The sequence below is a fragment of the Fundulus heteroclitus genome, chromosome 23 (genome assembly GCF_011125445.2).
Source record: "Fundulus heteroclitus isolate FHET01 chromosome 23, MU-UCD_Fhet_4.1, whole genome shotgun sequence".
Lineage (NCBI taxonomy): Eukaryota > Metazoa > Chordata > Actinopteri > Cyprinodontiformes > Fundulidae > Fundulus > Fundulus heteroclitus.
The window spans coordinates 7,774,785-7,789,271 of record NC_046383.1 but is presented as its reverse complement, the minus strand read 5'-3'; the positions used below and the strand labels follow the sequence as shown (position 1 = coordinate 7,789,271).

The following is a 14,487-nucleotide window of genomic DNA, read 5'->3' as shown; positions in this document are numbered from 1 at the left end:
AAAAGGTTGCATGCTTCTATGGGTGGAAAACATTTGATAACATGAAAATCATCAGAAGTGCAAATAAACTGTTCGCAAATAAACCAAGGTTTTATTCACAAGGCAGCCATATTGGATGTGGGTTGGGGGTTGCTAAGAAATGTTTGACTGTCTCACTCAGATGTCCTACTTGTAGGGACATTGGTATTCATTGCTTCAGCTTCAAAGTATGAATTCTAAATATCTGAGAAAATATTAATGTGATCAATACTGTGTGCGATGACACAAACTAATGACATTTATTTCTCTTTATGTTGTACTTTCAAACAGTTGCACATTCACAAAAGGACTTTGTGTAGTACTGCCTGAAGGATTTAAAAGGACACATCTTATAAAATTGCAAAATTAGAGGTTAGAACTGTTGGCGTCATTACCTTTTACATGCAAGGCAGCCATATTGGATTGAGGTCTGGGTTTGTAGGACTTCTCTGACTTTTAGAGGACCTTTCTGTTAAAGTTTCTTTAAACTTAGTTTTTTTTTACTTAAGAACAAACAATTAAATTTTATCATTCAGTTATGCAATGCTAAAAGATCATATTTTTTTCTCATTGAGTTTTCATGACTAAATATTACAAACAGGCAAAGTCCAAATTCGGTTTCAACACTGTTTCAACAGGTCTGTCTGTACTTGGACTTCTTAGTATTTAATTCTGTACCAAACTGTACTAAAGCATCTCCACAGAGGCTGTAAGCTGGTATTTTTCCTCGCTTTAAATGGGTGCAGCTAAGTCCTCCGGCCTCCAGGTGGCGACGTTGTGCGTCTCTCGCGGACGCCGCGATGACGTCTAAAGCGGAAGCAGCCGTCAGGTCTGGGCTGCTTTGCAGGAAGAAGATGAGAAACAAGATTGAGCCAACAAGCTGAAAGTTTTTAACACCGAGGAGGTTTAACAGTTATTTCTTTATAAGCGGAGCAGACATGAAGACGGTGTTTGTCACCGTCGGAACCACGCGCTTTGATGAGCTGATCGAGAGCGTCACTTCCTCTGAGGTGGCACAGGTGAGCAGGTGTCTTAAAGGCTGGCAAAGGAGCTGAGTCTCGTGTTTTATCGCTGATATTTGGTTTTATATTCCCCCCCCCCCCCCACAGGTGCTGAAGGCTCGGGGATATGAGCGCCTGGTTCTTCAGGTGGGAAACGGGTCCTTTGTTCCAGATGCGGCCAGCTGTGCGTACCTCAGCGTGCAGGCTTACCGCTTCAAAGAGTCGATAGCAGAAGACATGAAACAGGCTGACCTGGTCATCAGCCATGCAGGTAATTATGGGCCTTTCTAACTGTGCCGGGACACAGCCCCCTTTGTCTCAGCCCATCATGCAAGATTAGCTCCAAAGCAGAGTGTAGAGAGCCTGATGGAATGGGTTTCCATCCAAGCCGTACATAAAAAGCAGGGCGATAAATTAATTTTTATTGGTTCAGTTAGATTTGCAATTTGTGAAGATTTAATTTTTGGAAAGTTTAGATCTTTTTGCCAATCCACTTCTTGAGCTTCCATGACTGTTTGCACAAGATCAGTCCCAAAAGGGGAAATTGTTTTTTTGGCAATTAAGAATAAATTTTAGGGCTGGACGATGATTCAGTAACAAAATATATCAACCGATAGACTTATATCGATGACAGAAACAAAGGGTCAATAAAAAGATAAACAGAATAACTGCTTTCCTTCCTTTTGCATTCTTCCCATGTAGGTTAATATTACAATCATTAAATCCTCCCAACCAATCACAACGCAGACCCAGGAGAGCCCCGCCCCCTTCATAGATTTCAGAGAGCATACTTTTTGCTTTTTTAAAAACTTGCACTTTTGGTAAAAAGTTGGTTGAATAAAGGGTTGAGTTTGAATTGAGTGTTTGTATTCTGTACCTAAAAATAACTAACCTAAGCAACAGCATAAAATGGTCAGGGCTGCACTTAAAATAAATGTTTTGAATTTATTGATAATTATCTATATCGATCCAATATAATTTCTATTTTATCAATATGCTTTTTTACTATATCGACTCCAGCCCTAATATATTTAGTAAAATATGTTGTCAAAATGCTCTAAAGAGGAAACTTTTTTTTTTAAGACCAGGGACTTTAATTTATTTGTTACTTTTTTGTATTATCTTGAAATTACACAAGTGAAATGAAACCTGTTTTTAGATGTTTACTCAAAACTAGCTGATTGTGGAATACCACTAGCAGCAAACATTTGTTATATTTTCATTGTTTACAACGGAGGGTCTGCCATCCTGTTTTATTAGCATTGTTCAACGCTTGTATTTAGTTGCGTTTTGAATTCAAGTCAACTCTGACTGGATCATTAAAATTAAAGTACATTTAAAAAAAAAAAATTCTGTAATATGTTCAAATGACACGTAAGGAAAGAAATGCTTGAACTGGATTTGGTATAATACAATCGGAGATTTTATCTTTCAGCTATTTGGCTCAGCCTTGCCACCACTAGACCTTAGACCAGTGGAGGCTTGTTCTCTGGAGTGCCGAATTGAGCATCCCGTCTGGCAATCTAACCTGTTTACTCTATCCTTTTTTAACCGAGCAGAGACCAGTCCGAGCACGGTAACCGAGATAACTCTCGAGTGTAAACGGTAAGCAGACTGAACTGAACCGAGCTAGACATAACCGGACCGCGCTACATGCAGACCAGTTCCTGAGTAGGTCTCTGCCTGTTTTTTTTTTTTTTTATCCCGGTTATCTGATAAAGAGCGCATGAGCAGACCGCGTCATCCCCTTACAGTCAGGTGACTGTCCGCGGTTTTTCCGCCGTGTCTGGCTGCACGTCCCGATTCACACTCCATTCAGACAAATGTCAGACATTCATAATAATACTAGCTTCCTTACTGTGCCTCACGATTTCCAGAGATGATTCTGCTTAGCAGTGTGATGAACCTCAGCGTCTGTTGTTGTTTCCTGCGTCTGTAAATCCTTATTAGACGTTCGTTTGTCTTATCCACGTCCCAAAAGCAGACTCTGTCCAACCATAACATCCTGAATGTTACGGGCGCCGCCGTTTTGTTTTTCTTGGTTCCTCCTTCAATCCCAGAGAGCTGTAGTACCGCAGATCGTCACTAGGAGGCGAGGAGCAACCAAGGAACCGGGATAAGCTTGGTTTGTAAACGGTCGGCTTGGTTAACTGATCCAAGCTCAGACTGGTCTCGGCATGGATCGGTTTAACAAGGGTAGTGTAAATGGAGCTTATAGGACCAGTCTTGGTTTGGTGGTTGCTGGGCGACGGTACTTGTCTGACTGTATGGTGTGAAGTTTAGGGAAGAAATTATTTCTGGGGCCAGGTTGTTTTTGAGGAGCTGAGCTTGGCCCCTTAGTTCCAGTGAAAGAAACTCTGAATGCTTCAGCTGACCAAGTGATTTTGGACAATTTCAAGCTCCCATCTTTATAGGAGCAGATTATAGACGGCCCCTTCCTCTTCCAACATGACTCCACCACAGCACAAAGCAAGGTCCATAAAGACACGGATGACAGAGTTTGGTGTGGATGACCTTAACTGGCCTACAGAGTCCTATAATAATAATAATAATAATAATAATAATAATAATAATAATAATAATAATAATAATAATAATAATAATAATAATAATAATAATAATAATAATAATTAATTGAACTTTATTGATCTCACAATAGAGAAATTCACTTCTGCATCTTAACCCATCCCTTTGGGGAGCAGTGGGCTGCCACTGTGCGGCGCCCGGGGAGCAATCAGAGGTTAAGGGTCTTGCTCAGGGACCCAGAGTGCAGGCTGTGGGGATTGAACCAGGTACTTACAACCTTCTCAGAGCACAAACGCACTGCTCTAACCACTAGGCCACCACTCCCCCATCCTCTACCCGACAGAACACCTTTGGGATGAATTACAAAGAGACTTCCTGTCCAACATCAGTGTCTGGCCTCACAAATGTGCGTCTGGAAGAATGGTAAAAAGTTTCCATAAACACACCACAGCCTTGGGGACCGCCTTCCCAGGAGAGTTGAAGCTGTTGTAGCTGCAAAGGATGGACCGACGTCATATTAAGCCCTATGGATTAGGGTTAGGATCACTGTTCCCTCGAAGCTGCGCAGTCGCACACTGCCTCTGGATTCAGCGCACACAGCAAACCTACGCAGCACAGAAAATAAAATCCAAGCTGAACTGTAAACAAAATAATAATAATAAACCAGTTATTTTGTACCATTGTGCATTTCTGGCGACACGATGTTCCACGGTCAGGCCAGGTGCTGATCGGAGCGCACTGCTGATTGACGGGCGGGGCAGACGCCTTTATAGTTGGGCAGGTGTGCGTCTTTGTTACTCCGGCTGCATGTCGGCTGTTTTGTGCGGCTGTGTTTCTGGGATCTGCTTATCTGAGATCATAAGTGCCGTTTTTCAACCTGTTTGGTTGGTTTTTGAGCGCTACACCTGCCGTTTGTTTCCTTTTAGCACGGCTTCTGCTGGTTTCTGACCAGACTTCTTGTTTTACCTCCAGTTTTGAAAAGCAGCTCTGTTTTATACGTTTCTTATTTTATGAGTGCATCCCTGATAACTGCACCAATATATATAAATGGCTTGTACTTGTATAGCGCTTAATCAAGTCCAACTAGTCAGTCGTTCACCCGTTCACGCAGGCATTCACACCCTGACGGTGGTGAGCTATGTTAGTAGCCACAGCTGCCAGACTGACAGAGGTGAAGCTGCACTGCACCACGTGCTTTTACTAAATCTCACTGCATTAAATAATTTAATTGCAATAAAATTTGAATTTTGAGAGATATACATGTCTCTCAGTTCTTCCTTAGCAGGACCCCTACTGTGACATAAAACATAATATACAGCTCATTACAAAAAAATCCAAGATTTTTGTCTTCTTCATGTAGTCGGGTTAAATCAGTTCTATCTAAACTAAGTAATCTAAAATAAATTATTGCGGTAATTTGATTCTGTTAGTAAGCCATGTAGTTTGTCATAATCTCAGGTTTTGGCCAGGTGTAATGTAGCCTCAGTGGAAACGTGTGATGTTGTTCACAGAGGTCCAATGAAAGCTCAGACACGTGAATAATTAGGGGGAACGTTGGTTAGGATGTCTTTTAAGTTCATATCCGAGTCAAGGCAGGTGAACAGTTTATTAACTGTTATATTGTCTAACAATCTGGTCCCACTTCAGCACAGAATAAAAGCAAAAAACATCATTTTGTGGCTGAGGATAGTAGAAAAATGCTTGAATAAAATGGTACATAGTATCCAAATATATGCAGGTTCCTTTTTAACTGCATCGTGAGCTTTTTGTAAAACCTCCCATTTAGAATTGAAATAACTCGGTTCTGGGTCAAAGGAATAATGTTGCACGTCAACATTGCTAACTTCAGTATTATTTCTTGATATTTCCATCTTAAGAGCACACATTTTTCTGATTCTCTCAATTACCCAGTGTTTCTAAATCATTGTATTGCTTTATAAAGTAAGTCATTTCGTTTCTATGGCTGAAAATTGCAATAATGATATATTTACTATTAATACAATGTCTCGATTGCATGTTGATCGTTGGTGTCTCAGAAACTAAAAACCTACACCAGGTGTTATCATTAAGGGTAACCGGTCGAGTAAAGTACCGGTATGCCAGCCGTAAATGCAGGACACGTTAAATATGGCATCTTATGCATCTTCACCTGAATATGCTGTATTATCAGTTAATATTTATGCAGTTTTTTTCTTCCTTTTCTCTTTTTAATAATTGTTTTTCCTTTTCTACTTCAGAACATAACTTTATATGAGTTTATTATTCATATTACTTAATCTAGTGTGTAACTCTGGTGTATCCTACGTGTTTTTGCCACTGTCACACCTAAATTTCCCCATTGTGGGACAATAAGGGTATTTCTAATCTATTCTATTACCAAATACTACATCCTAGCAGTCCCTTGTGATTAGAATATTGCACACACCAATATTGTGATTCTGAATATTCTGCAATCTTAAGATTTTATGCACACTTTTGGATCCCTTTTCTTAGAACTACTGCTATTGAGCATTAATTACTTTTATTGGCTGAGATGATCATTAAATGCATGCATAATATTTTGTTTAAGCGTGGAAAAACTGTAGCTTCTATCATTTTTAATCGGGAGATTTTTATGCAGGTTATCCTTGATGAGATCCAGAGTTATTTTGAAGAAGGACCCGTTGAGAGGCAAAAAATGACACCAATAAAACACCAATGAGAGGATGAAAGCCAGAACCTTAATAAAGCAACAGCAGATGTTCATCATACTTCTAAGGCTAAATTCACACTACAGGGAAATGCGATTGTTTTGCCCTTAAGCGACCCAAATCCGATCTTTTTCACGGCGGTGTGAACGGCCCAATTCCGATCTTTTCACCCCCCAAAAAAATCCAATTTGCACCAGTTGCATATGTGGCACTAATTCGGATACGTATCGTATATTTTTCAAAGTTTCCGCTGTCTGAACGGTCATGTCACATTTTATTACGTAAAAGACCCTTAATAGCTGTGCTGCTTTCTTCTTGTCCTACTTAGTCTTGCTATGATGTGGTCCTAATATTGTCGGCTCCCTTTGTTCAACAGCTTTCTAATAATAACAAGGAATCCAAGGTATTCAAGTTTTTTTTTTTTTTTTAAACGAAACTTTATTGAACATTTTTAGAAACTATTAGATTCACCATTACTTCCATAAACGGTGCGCTGCTGTGTGACGTTTCCTTCTGGGTGGCTTTGCGGTCTTGAATCATTCAGAGAGAAGTTTGACGACGGTCACATTTAAGATTAGTATCAACGGCCACCTCAGAAAAATCTGATTTCAGCAAAAAAAATCGTAATTGTGCATCAAGGCCTGCGTTGTGAACGAAGCCCATGTCTCTAAAAGCTAAACTCTGAGAGAGGTTCAGGTCTTTCTGCGCAGAACTCCCAGATGAGACGGCACCATATAAGCCTTTTTTTGCAGCTCCTAATGCCACAGGTAGTGACTGCACGGTTTATAACTGACCAAAGAATAGGGAGTGCATTGATGTGTGCGTTTTTTATGTCTGGTTAAGAACCTTAAAGCACTGTGGTGGACTGTGGCTAATGGTTTCTTCCTAAATTAACTTCATTTAAGAATACAGCTGTTCTCCATACAAATGACAGGAGAAAGGCACTGATAAGGCACATCCATGAATACATTTATAAAGTTCAAACTCAAGAAAGAGTAAAGCAGACCAGGAAGGGTTGTAGTTGAGAAACGGTCCCTGCACTGCGCCTTGTACCAACAACTTTACATTATGGACATAGAAACACATTCATTCAGATTCATGCACTGATTTCAGTATCAGCGCGTAACACGAGGTCCGGTGTTTGGCTCAGGGACACCTTGACATTCAGCGGACTTCAAGGGGCCGGAGTCAAACTCACAACCTCCAGATTGATTATTGTAGCTGAGGGAAAGGAATCTTATCAGGGGAACCGAGCTGGTTCACTCAAAACGAAGCAAAAGATCCACTCAGTCAACTTTTTCTTTTATCTTTTCTCTGCGGTGTTTGGTAATAATTCACAAATTAGTCTCTTAGGCCCTAAAAATGAGGAAATGGCCTGTCCTCGTCTGCACTGTGACGGGCTTGCTCTTCCTTGATTGAGTCTGTCTGCTCAGCTTTGGTGAAGCATGTTTGGTTTTTATAACTCTGAAGCGGCGCTTTAAGCAGTTTAATATTGAACTTCTACTCATAACAGGCCTGCAGTCGCGTCTGAAGCAGATCTTGGTGGGTTTTGTTGTCTCTGCTATAGGCTGGAAACTGAAACTGCAAAGTATTTCAGCCGCAAGCCCATATCATTTATACGGCTCATGCTAACCTTGTATAAAATGACTTTAGTAGAGTAAAAAAAAGCCTGAATTATGGGTTCTGATTCATTGTCATGCTCTGTGGATTTCCTTTCAGGAGCAGGAAGTTGTCTGGAGGCTCTGGGCGCCGGCAGACCTCTGCTGGTTGTAGTCAATGACAAGCTGATGGACAACCACCAGCTGGAGCTGGCCAGACAGCTGCACATGGACCACCACCTGCTCTACTGTACCTGCAGGTCCGTCTGTCTCACAGTCACAAGCCCTGTGAAGGTTCACCAACACTAACCCTGTGTCCTTGTGTTCAGCACTCTGACGGAAACCCTGAAGAACATGGACCTCTCGGTTCTGCAGCCGTTCCCGCCCGGACGCCCGGAGCACTTTGCTAACTTCTTAGACAAAGCGCTGGGGGTGAAATGACATTTAACTCCACAGAGCTGCTGGTTATGTTGCACGTAAAAGTGCTGATTTGTTACTGCCAAAGAACAAGACGATTTAAAATATTGTTTTAATGAGGACTATTACATATCGGACTTCAGATCTTTGTGAATGTTCTTTGTTATTTAATGCTTACATCAAATTAAGCTTTCATACAAGTTTAAATTGAAATAATCCTGCAGACTGAGAGCTTTGTATGAGAGGATTGCAGCATTAAGACTAAAGTCTCCATCTGTAAAGTCACTCAGCTTGTAGATCTTCATGCACTTTTTCATTGAGTTTGACCGCTACAGCTGTTTTTTTTTTTATATAAATAAAGGAGGTCAGGTCTAATGAAAACACTCTGCTTTAGACTAAATAACCTCTGACATCCTTTTTGTGAACGATTCAGCTAATATTGCTTGACTGCAAAGTGACGAATATTACGCTTACTTTGGGAGAGTTTTACGTAAAAAAGGGATTTTAAGTTTCAGATTTAGGACTTGAGAAAACATGCATTTCTAGCCGATTTTTATTTTTATTTTCTCTGTACATCTGCAGGCAGCCAGACATCTGATCTGCCTTATCTTTGCTCCTTTGCATGAGTCTGATTTGTTTGTTTCACTGGAAACACCGTCTGCTGTCCTTTTTAACTCAATAATCAAAGTTTATCTCAGGGGACATGTCTAATGTAATGTAAAATGTCGTTTGGATAAATCAGGTTACCATGTGCACAGTTCTGTGAATATCAATGAATGTGACTTAGATTTGGTTTTTAAATATCCGGAAGCTCGACAAAATGTATGTTTGGTACAAATCTAAGCTCGAGACATGTTCCTGCATCCCATAGAGGCATTGCACCCTCAGTGCCCTGGCCCTGATACCTCTAAATAAAACCCAGTGCAAGCCGTAGCCTTCACAAATCACCTAATCTGTAAATAAAACCCAGGTTTTTGTAACTTAATCTCAGAATAATCGCAGCTGTTCTGCGAAGGCCGCAGCGGTTTGTTAGAGAACATTAGATAACAAAGCATCGAGAAGACCAAGGAACCAGGCAGACGGGTCAGGGAGAAAGCAGTGGAGACATTTAAACCAGGGTTTTAAGTCCATGTCCTGCTTTATTTTTCCCCTCTCTCCATCTCAACTGGAACAAGAATGGCCAATTTACAAAGCTAAGATGGAGCCATCCACCCAAACCTGCGGTCTGAGCGAAGAGACGAGAGGATTTGGGTGGAAGAATCAGTTAACAGAGCAACTATTAGCTTTGCACCCCACGAATTTGGCATTTCGCTGCATTAAAGCTTTGTAGTGGACACGGACAACATGGACGAAGGTGTTCTGGTAAAACCTCTGTGTGAAACTCAATATGTGGCTCAGAGCTAACACTCCATCCAGAAAACCCATGTTGATACATGGTGGTGGCAGCAACATGCTGTGGGCCGGCTTTTTTTTTTTTTTCAGCCTGGACAGGGAAGTTGGATAGTGTTAAACCTAAATTAGAGGTTGGCCTTCTTGCAGGACAGCGGCCTTAAACGCAGCTGCAGGGGAACGGTTTAGACTTCGAGCTTCAGTCCTGCAGCTTTTTAGATGCTTCGTCACACCGGACTCATTAGCAGAGCTCGTAATTTGTGGCGTAATTTAGCCGTTTGATTCAAGTGTGCGTGGCAAGAGGCACGTCTAAAGGTTGCAGGACAACGGAGGATGGAGGATTTGAGTTTGAGGCCGCTGGTTCAGACCAAACGGGTTCAGGTTTTAGGATGATGAGAATCTGTGGAAAGACTCGGACGTTGGTGCTCAGGTGCTCTCCATCCAATAAGGCTGAGCTTTAGATTAATTAGCAGTGACGAGTGTCTAGAAGAACCGTAGAGAAATACTGCTGCTCAGATTTGTATTTTTTCATAAACACCACCCCCTACCCCTCCACCCACACCTTTTAGTTGTAATGCGACGGATGTGTGAAAAAGTGAAATGAAGACTTTTAAAGGGCGCTGTTTACTTGCCAGGAGGCTGAGTGGGTGTTTAAAATGCATAACCTTGAGGACTAATTATCAGGAGTCCTTTCAGAACAACTCCAGTCGGGCACCGATACCGAGCCTCAGTGGCTTTGATCTATTATTATATTTAATAACTTTTTTTTTATTTCCAAATAAAGCAAGTGGAAGAGGCATTTTAAGATAGCTCTCACGCTCATAATAGGCGAACTTCTGATGGGTTGTTGTCGAAACACAGCTGACTGAAAAGCTGCACGTACTGTAGTTTACCCCTTTGACCTATAAACAGTGAAAACCACAACAGGAAACGTTTGTCTGCGCTGTTACAGAGACGCCGGCTGCGCAAACACCGCTTTAAATCCAAACGCAATTTTTAACCAGTTATCTAACGTGATTAAAAAAACACTTTTAATGAGCGTAAGCTTGCTGACAGAACGGGTCCACTGATAAACCTGTCCGGTCTGTTGTAGAGGAGGAATAAAAGCAGAACGAGTGAAAGGTTTCCCTCACAGGAAAGTCCCCTCTGTGCTGTCGCAGGGTGAATTTCACAGGAACAGGATTTGCTGTAATTCGGGGACGCGGAGCCGTCTTCAGTTCCTTTCTTTGAAAAAACTTGCAGGTTCAGAAGAAACATACTGAAACGGCCACAGAGTCTGTGGTTAAACTGTAAATGTGGCCTTAAATCGGACAAACGCAGGACTGACGGCTCTGAATTAGGTGTAAAAAGAGCGTTTCAGACCTAATTTTACACTTTTAATTCCCTGTATGTGATTATGCCCCCCCCCCCCCCTCCCCAAATGACATTTAAATAGTGAGCAGTACATGTTATTTCATTACATAACCTCAGCATAAACATGTTAGGTCTGACAGCTGTCTTGTTGTTCCTTGCTTCAGTCTGTCTGGTTCAGACTGGTCCCGTCTGACACAATATGATTCACATGATGTTTGTTAATCAAATTGGACCGACACAAACAAGTTCAAGCTGCTCCAGTGCATGATTTGACGCTTTCCCTCTGTAGAAAGATGGTTTTAACCCCAACAAATCAAAAGACACTTCTGCTACAAGTTGAGCAACATGTTACCAGTTAATGTCAAAGGGATGGTTCGGGGTTTTTTGTTTTTTATAAGCGGTTAATATCTTACCTGCTGTAGATAATTCTCACGTCTCTTCGTTTAGTATAAATCCAGGTCGGTTGTTCCAGGAGGCTGGAACAACCGACAGGAATATCGCCAAAATTAGAAACATTCTGTCCAGGAGCGATGCTGAAAAACTAGTCCATGCATTTGTTACTTCAAGGCTGGACTATTGTAATTCTTTACTAACAGGAAGTCCACAAAATGCAGTTCAAAGTCTTCAGCTGATCCAAAATGCTGCGGCAAGAGTTCTGATGAAAATCAACAAGAGGGATCATATTTCTCCAATTTTAGCTTCCCTTCATTGACTTCCTGTTAAATCAAGAATAGAATTTAAAATTCTCCTTCTAACGTATAAAGCCCTTAATAATCAAGCTCCATCATATATCAGAGCTCTGATTACCCCGTATGTTCCTAACAGAGCACTTCGCTCTCAGACTGCAGGTCTGCTGCTGGTTCCTAGAGTCTTTAAAAGTAGAATGGGAGGCAGATCCTTTAGCTATCAGGCTCCTCTCCTGTGGAACCAACTCCCAGTTTTGGTCCGTGAGGCAGACACCCTGTCTACTTTTAAGACTAGGCTTAAAACTTTTCTTTATGATGAATTTTATAGTTAGAGTGGCTCATGTTACCCTGAGCTATCTCTATAGTTGTGCTGTGATAGGCCTAGGCTGCTGGAGGACATCAGGGCCTATTTTTCTCACTCTACTGATTTCTATTGTTCTCCAGTTTTGCATTGCATTGCATTGAAATGACTGTTATCATTTCAGCTTTTAACTTTTTGCTCTCTCTCTTTTTCTTCATAGTAGGTACACCTGGTCTGGCGTTCTGTTAACTGTGACATCATCCAGAGAAGACGGCTCACCCGCTACTTCCATCTAATGTAGAACAGATTACTAGATCAATGTGTGCTTCTGTGCTTTTTTGTCTCTTGTTGTGTCTCTGCTCTGTCTTCTGTAACCCCAGTCGGTCGAGGCAGATGACCGTTCATACTGAGCCCGGTTCTGCCGGAGGTTTTCCTTCCTGTTAATGGGTGTTTTTTCTTTCCACTGTTGCTTCATACTTGCTCAGTATGAGGGATTGCTGCAAAGCCATGTACAATGCAGACGACTCTCCCTGTGGCTCTACACTTCTCCAGGAGTGAATGCTGCTTGTCGGGACTTTGATGCAATCAACTGGTTTCCTTATATAGGACATTTTTGACCAATCTGTATAATATGAGTGATTCTGACTTTGTAAAGAGCCTCGAGATGACATGTTTCATGAATTGGCGCTATATAAATTGAGTTGAATTGAATTTGAGCTAACGGCGAGTAAAGGTGGGGTGGCACCGTCTTAAAACAAACTCCAGTTTCAAAAGACAAGGCAAAAAACGTTTGAACCGTCATAACGTTTTATTTTTGGTGGTAATTTACACACACACAAAAAAAGCAGAGGATTACTCATAATTGGAGACGGGAGCCAGTGCGCCATCAGTGATCTTCCTACGTGAAACATATACTGAAAACGAAACAGATAAACTGTCTCTGGTCAGATTGACTGATTATAGATGTAAAGCAACGTAACCATCTGACAAAATAGCATTCCCTTGTTTTTACAATGCTTACATATTAGTTTCGCTAACAGAAAACGCTCCACTTATCCCGTTTGCAGTGTTTGTTTCTCTTAGTAAGGTCATCTGTGTCGCCCTGCCTCCATTTAGAGGGTAAACCATCTGTGTAAAAACCCCTTTAGTGGCGATTTGACAACTGTTGAGTTCATAAACCATGTTCACATAAGCTGCTCCGATGTTTTTCTAGATTGGAGTCGATTTAAAGTGGTAGCTTCTCGGGCTAGCTGTTAGCTTGGACCATTCTCAAATTAAACTCACCAGCAGCTCAATACTAAGGGCCTCAAATTCGCTCTTTCGACATCATTGCATTAACTCCTCAGAGCCTTTTTACAGAATCTCACTTCAACGATACCGAACTATCCCTTTGTGGCTCATTAGTTAGTGACAAGGTAGTTGGTGTGAGAGAAGAAGATGCAGAAGCTTGGCTTGGATGGAAACAAACGACTGGCCGTGGCGACCCCGGAAAGGAAAGAGCCAAAAGAAGCATGTGGTAATCCTCGGTGTGATGGACCGAGCAGTAAAGGACAGTCAGGTTTTCAAAAAAACGGGTTCTTTTATTTAACTTAAAAAAAAAAAAAGATAAAATGTAACAAGTACAAAATGGATCCAGAAAAGAGTTTAAAGGAACAAAAACTGCTCACAATGACTAGTAACAGAACTAACTCAAACAAACTGACCTGCCTTAATGAAACCAAGAGGAACTTAAATAGTGGCTGATCAGTCCACAAAAGAAACACATGGGGAAAAACATACACAAACCTAACTAAACCAAATGAAGCAAAACCCCATTTCCTCCTAAGTAAACTTATAAAAACAGGTCTCATGTTTGACCTTGTAAGGCCAAAACAATCCTAACATCAGTCTCGTTGGGAAGAGGAAGGTCACAATTAGCATATTCATAGATCCATGATTGAATGAGGAAGATGATCAGGTCTGTGGACATTTCAAGGACACATTTAGTTTAGTTTTTTACCAAAATATTGGTAAAAATTTACATTTTGACCAATTTGTAAGTGGATTAATGAATTCTGGAAGGAAACTTGATGCTCTAAAGGTCTTGAAGAGCATTTATTGAAAGATATGTGTCTCACAAGGTTGTTTAATTGGATGACTAATGGTCATTCTAAAAATGCATTAATCTTTGTTAGTGTATGTAATTTTAAACTGGAAAAATATTACAACACCACAAAAATAGTCAAAAGGTTCGTAATAGTCAAAAGGTTCGTAACCTGTTTTTCTGTTTTCTGTAAGCTTAAATGCATTTCTAAAGCACAAAAAGGAATCTATAACATTTTTAAATGGAAATTAAACTCCAAAATGATGCCTAAACAACCATTTCTTTGTTGCAGCTGCTTGAAGCTGATTACCGTCAGAGATGATGCAACTAATCGATCTAAAGGTTGTGGCTGGTGTTCTCTGAAAGCAATTTGATTTGAACCGGTTGACCAGTCGGGTTTCTGGAAACAATACAAATGTTCCTTT

General features: G+C 41.0%; 1 protein-coding gene across 1 annotated transcript; it reads left to right on the top strand.

Annotated features, from left to right (window-relative positions):
- Positions 1 to 813: 813 nt before the first annotated feature.
- Positions 814 to 9,183, top strand: zgc:92907 (uncharacterized protein LOC436733 homolog). Its single transcript, XM_012861859.3, has 4 exons — positions 814 to 1,037; positions 1,128 to 1,290; positions 7,955 to 8,093; positions 8,163 to 9,183. Exons 1-4 carry the CDS (start codon positions 957 to 959, stop codon positions 8,272 to 8,274), a joined length of 495 nt encoding a protein of 164 aa, XP_012717313.2. The 5' UTR covers positions 814 to 956; the 3' UTR covers positions 8,275 to 9,183.
- Positions 9,184 to 14,487: the final 5,304 nt, after the last annotated feature.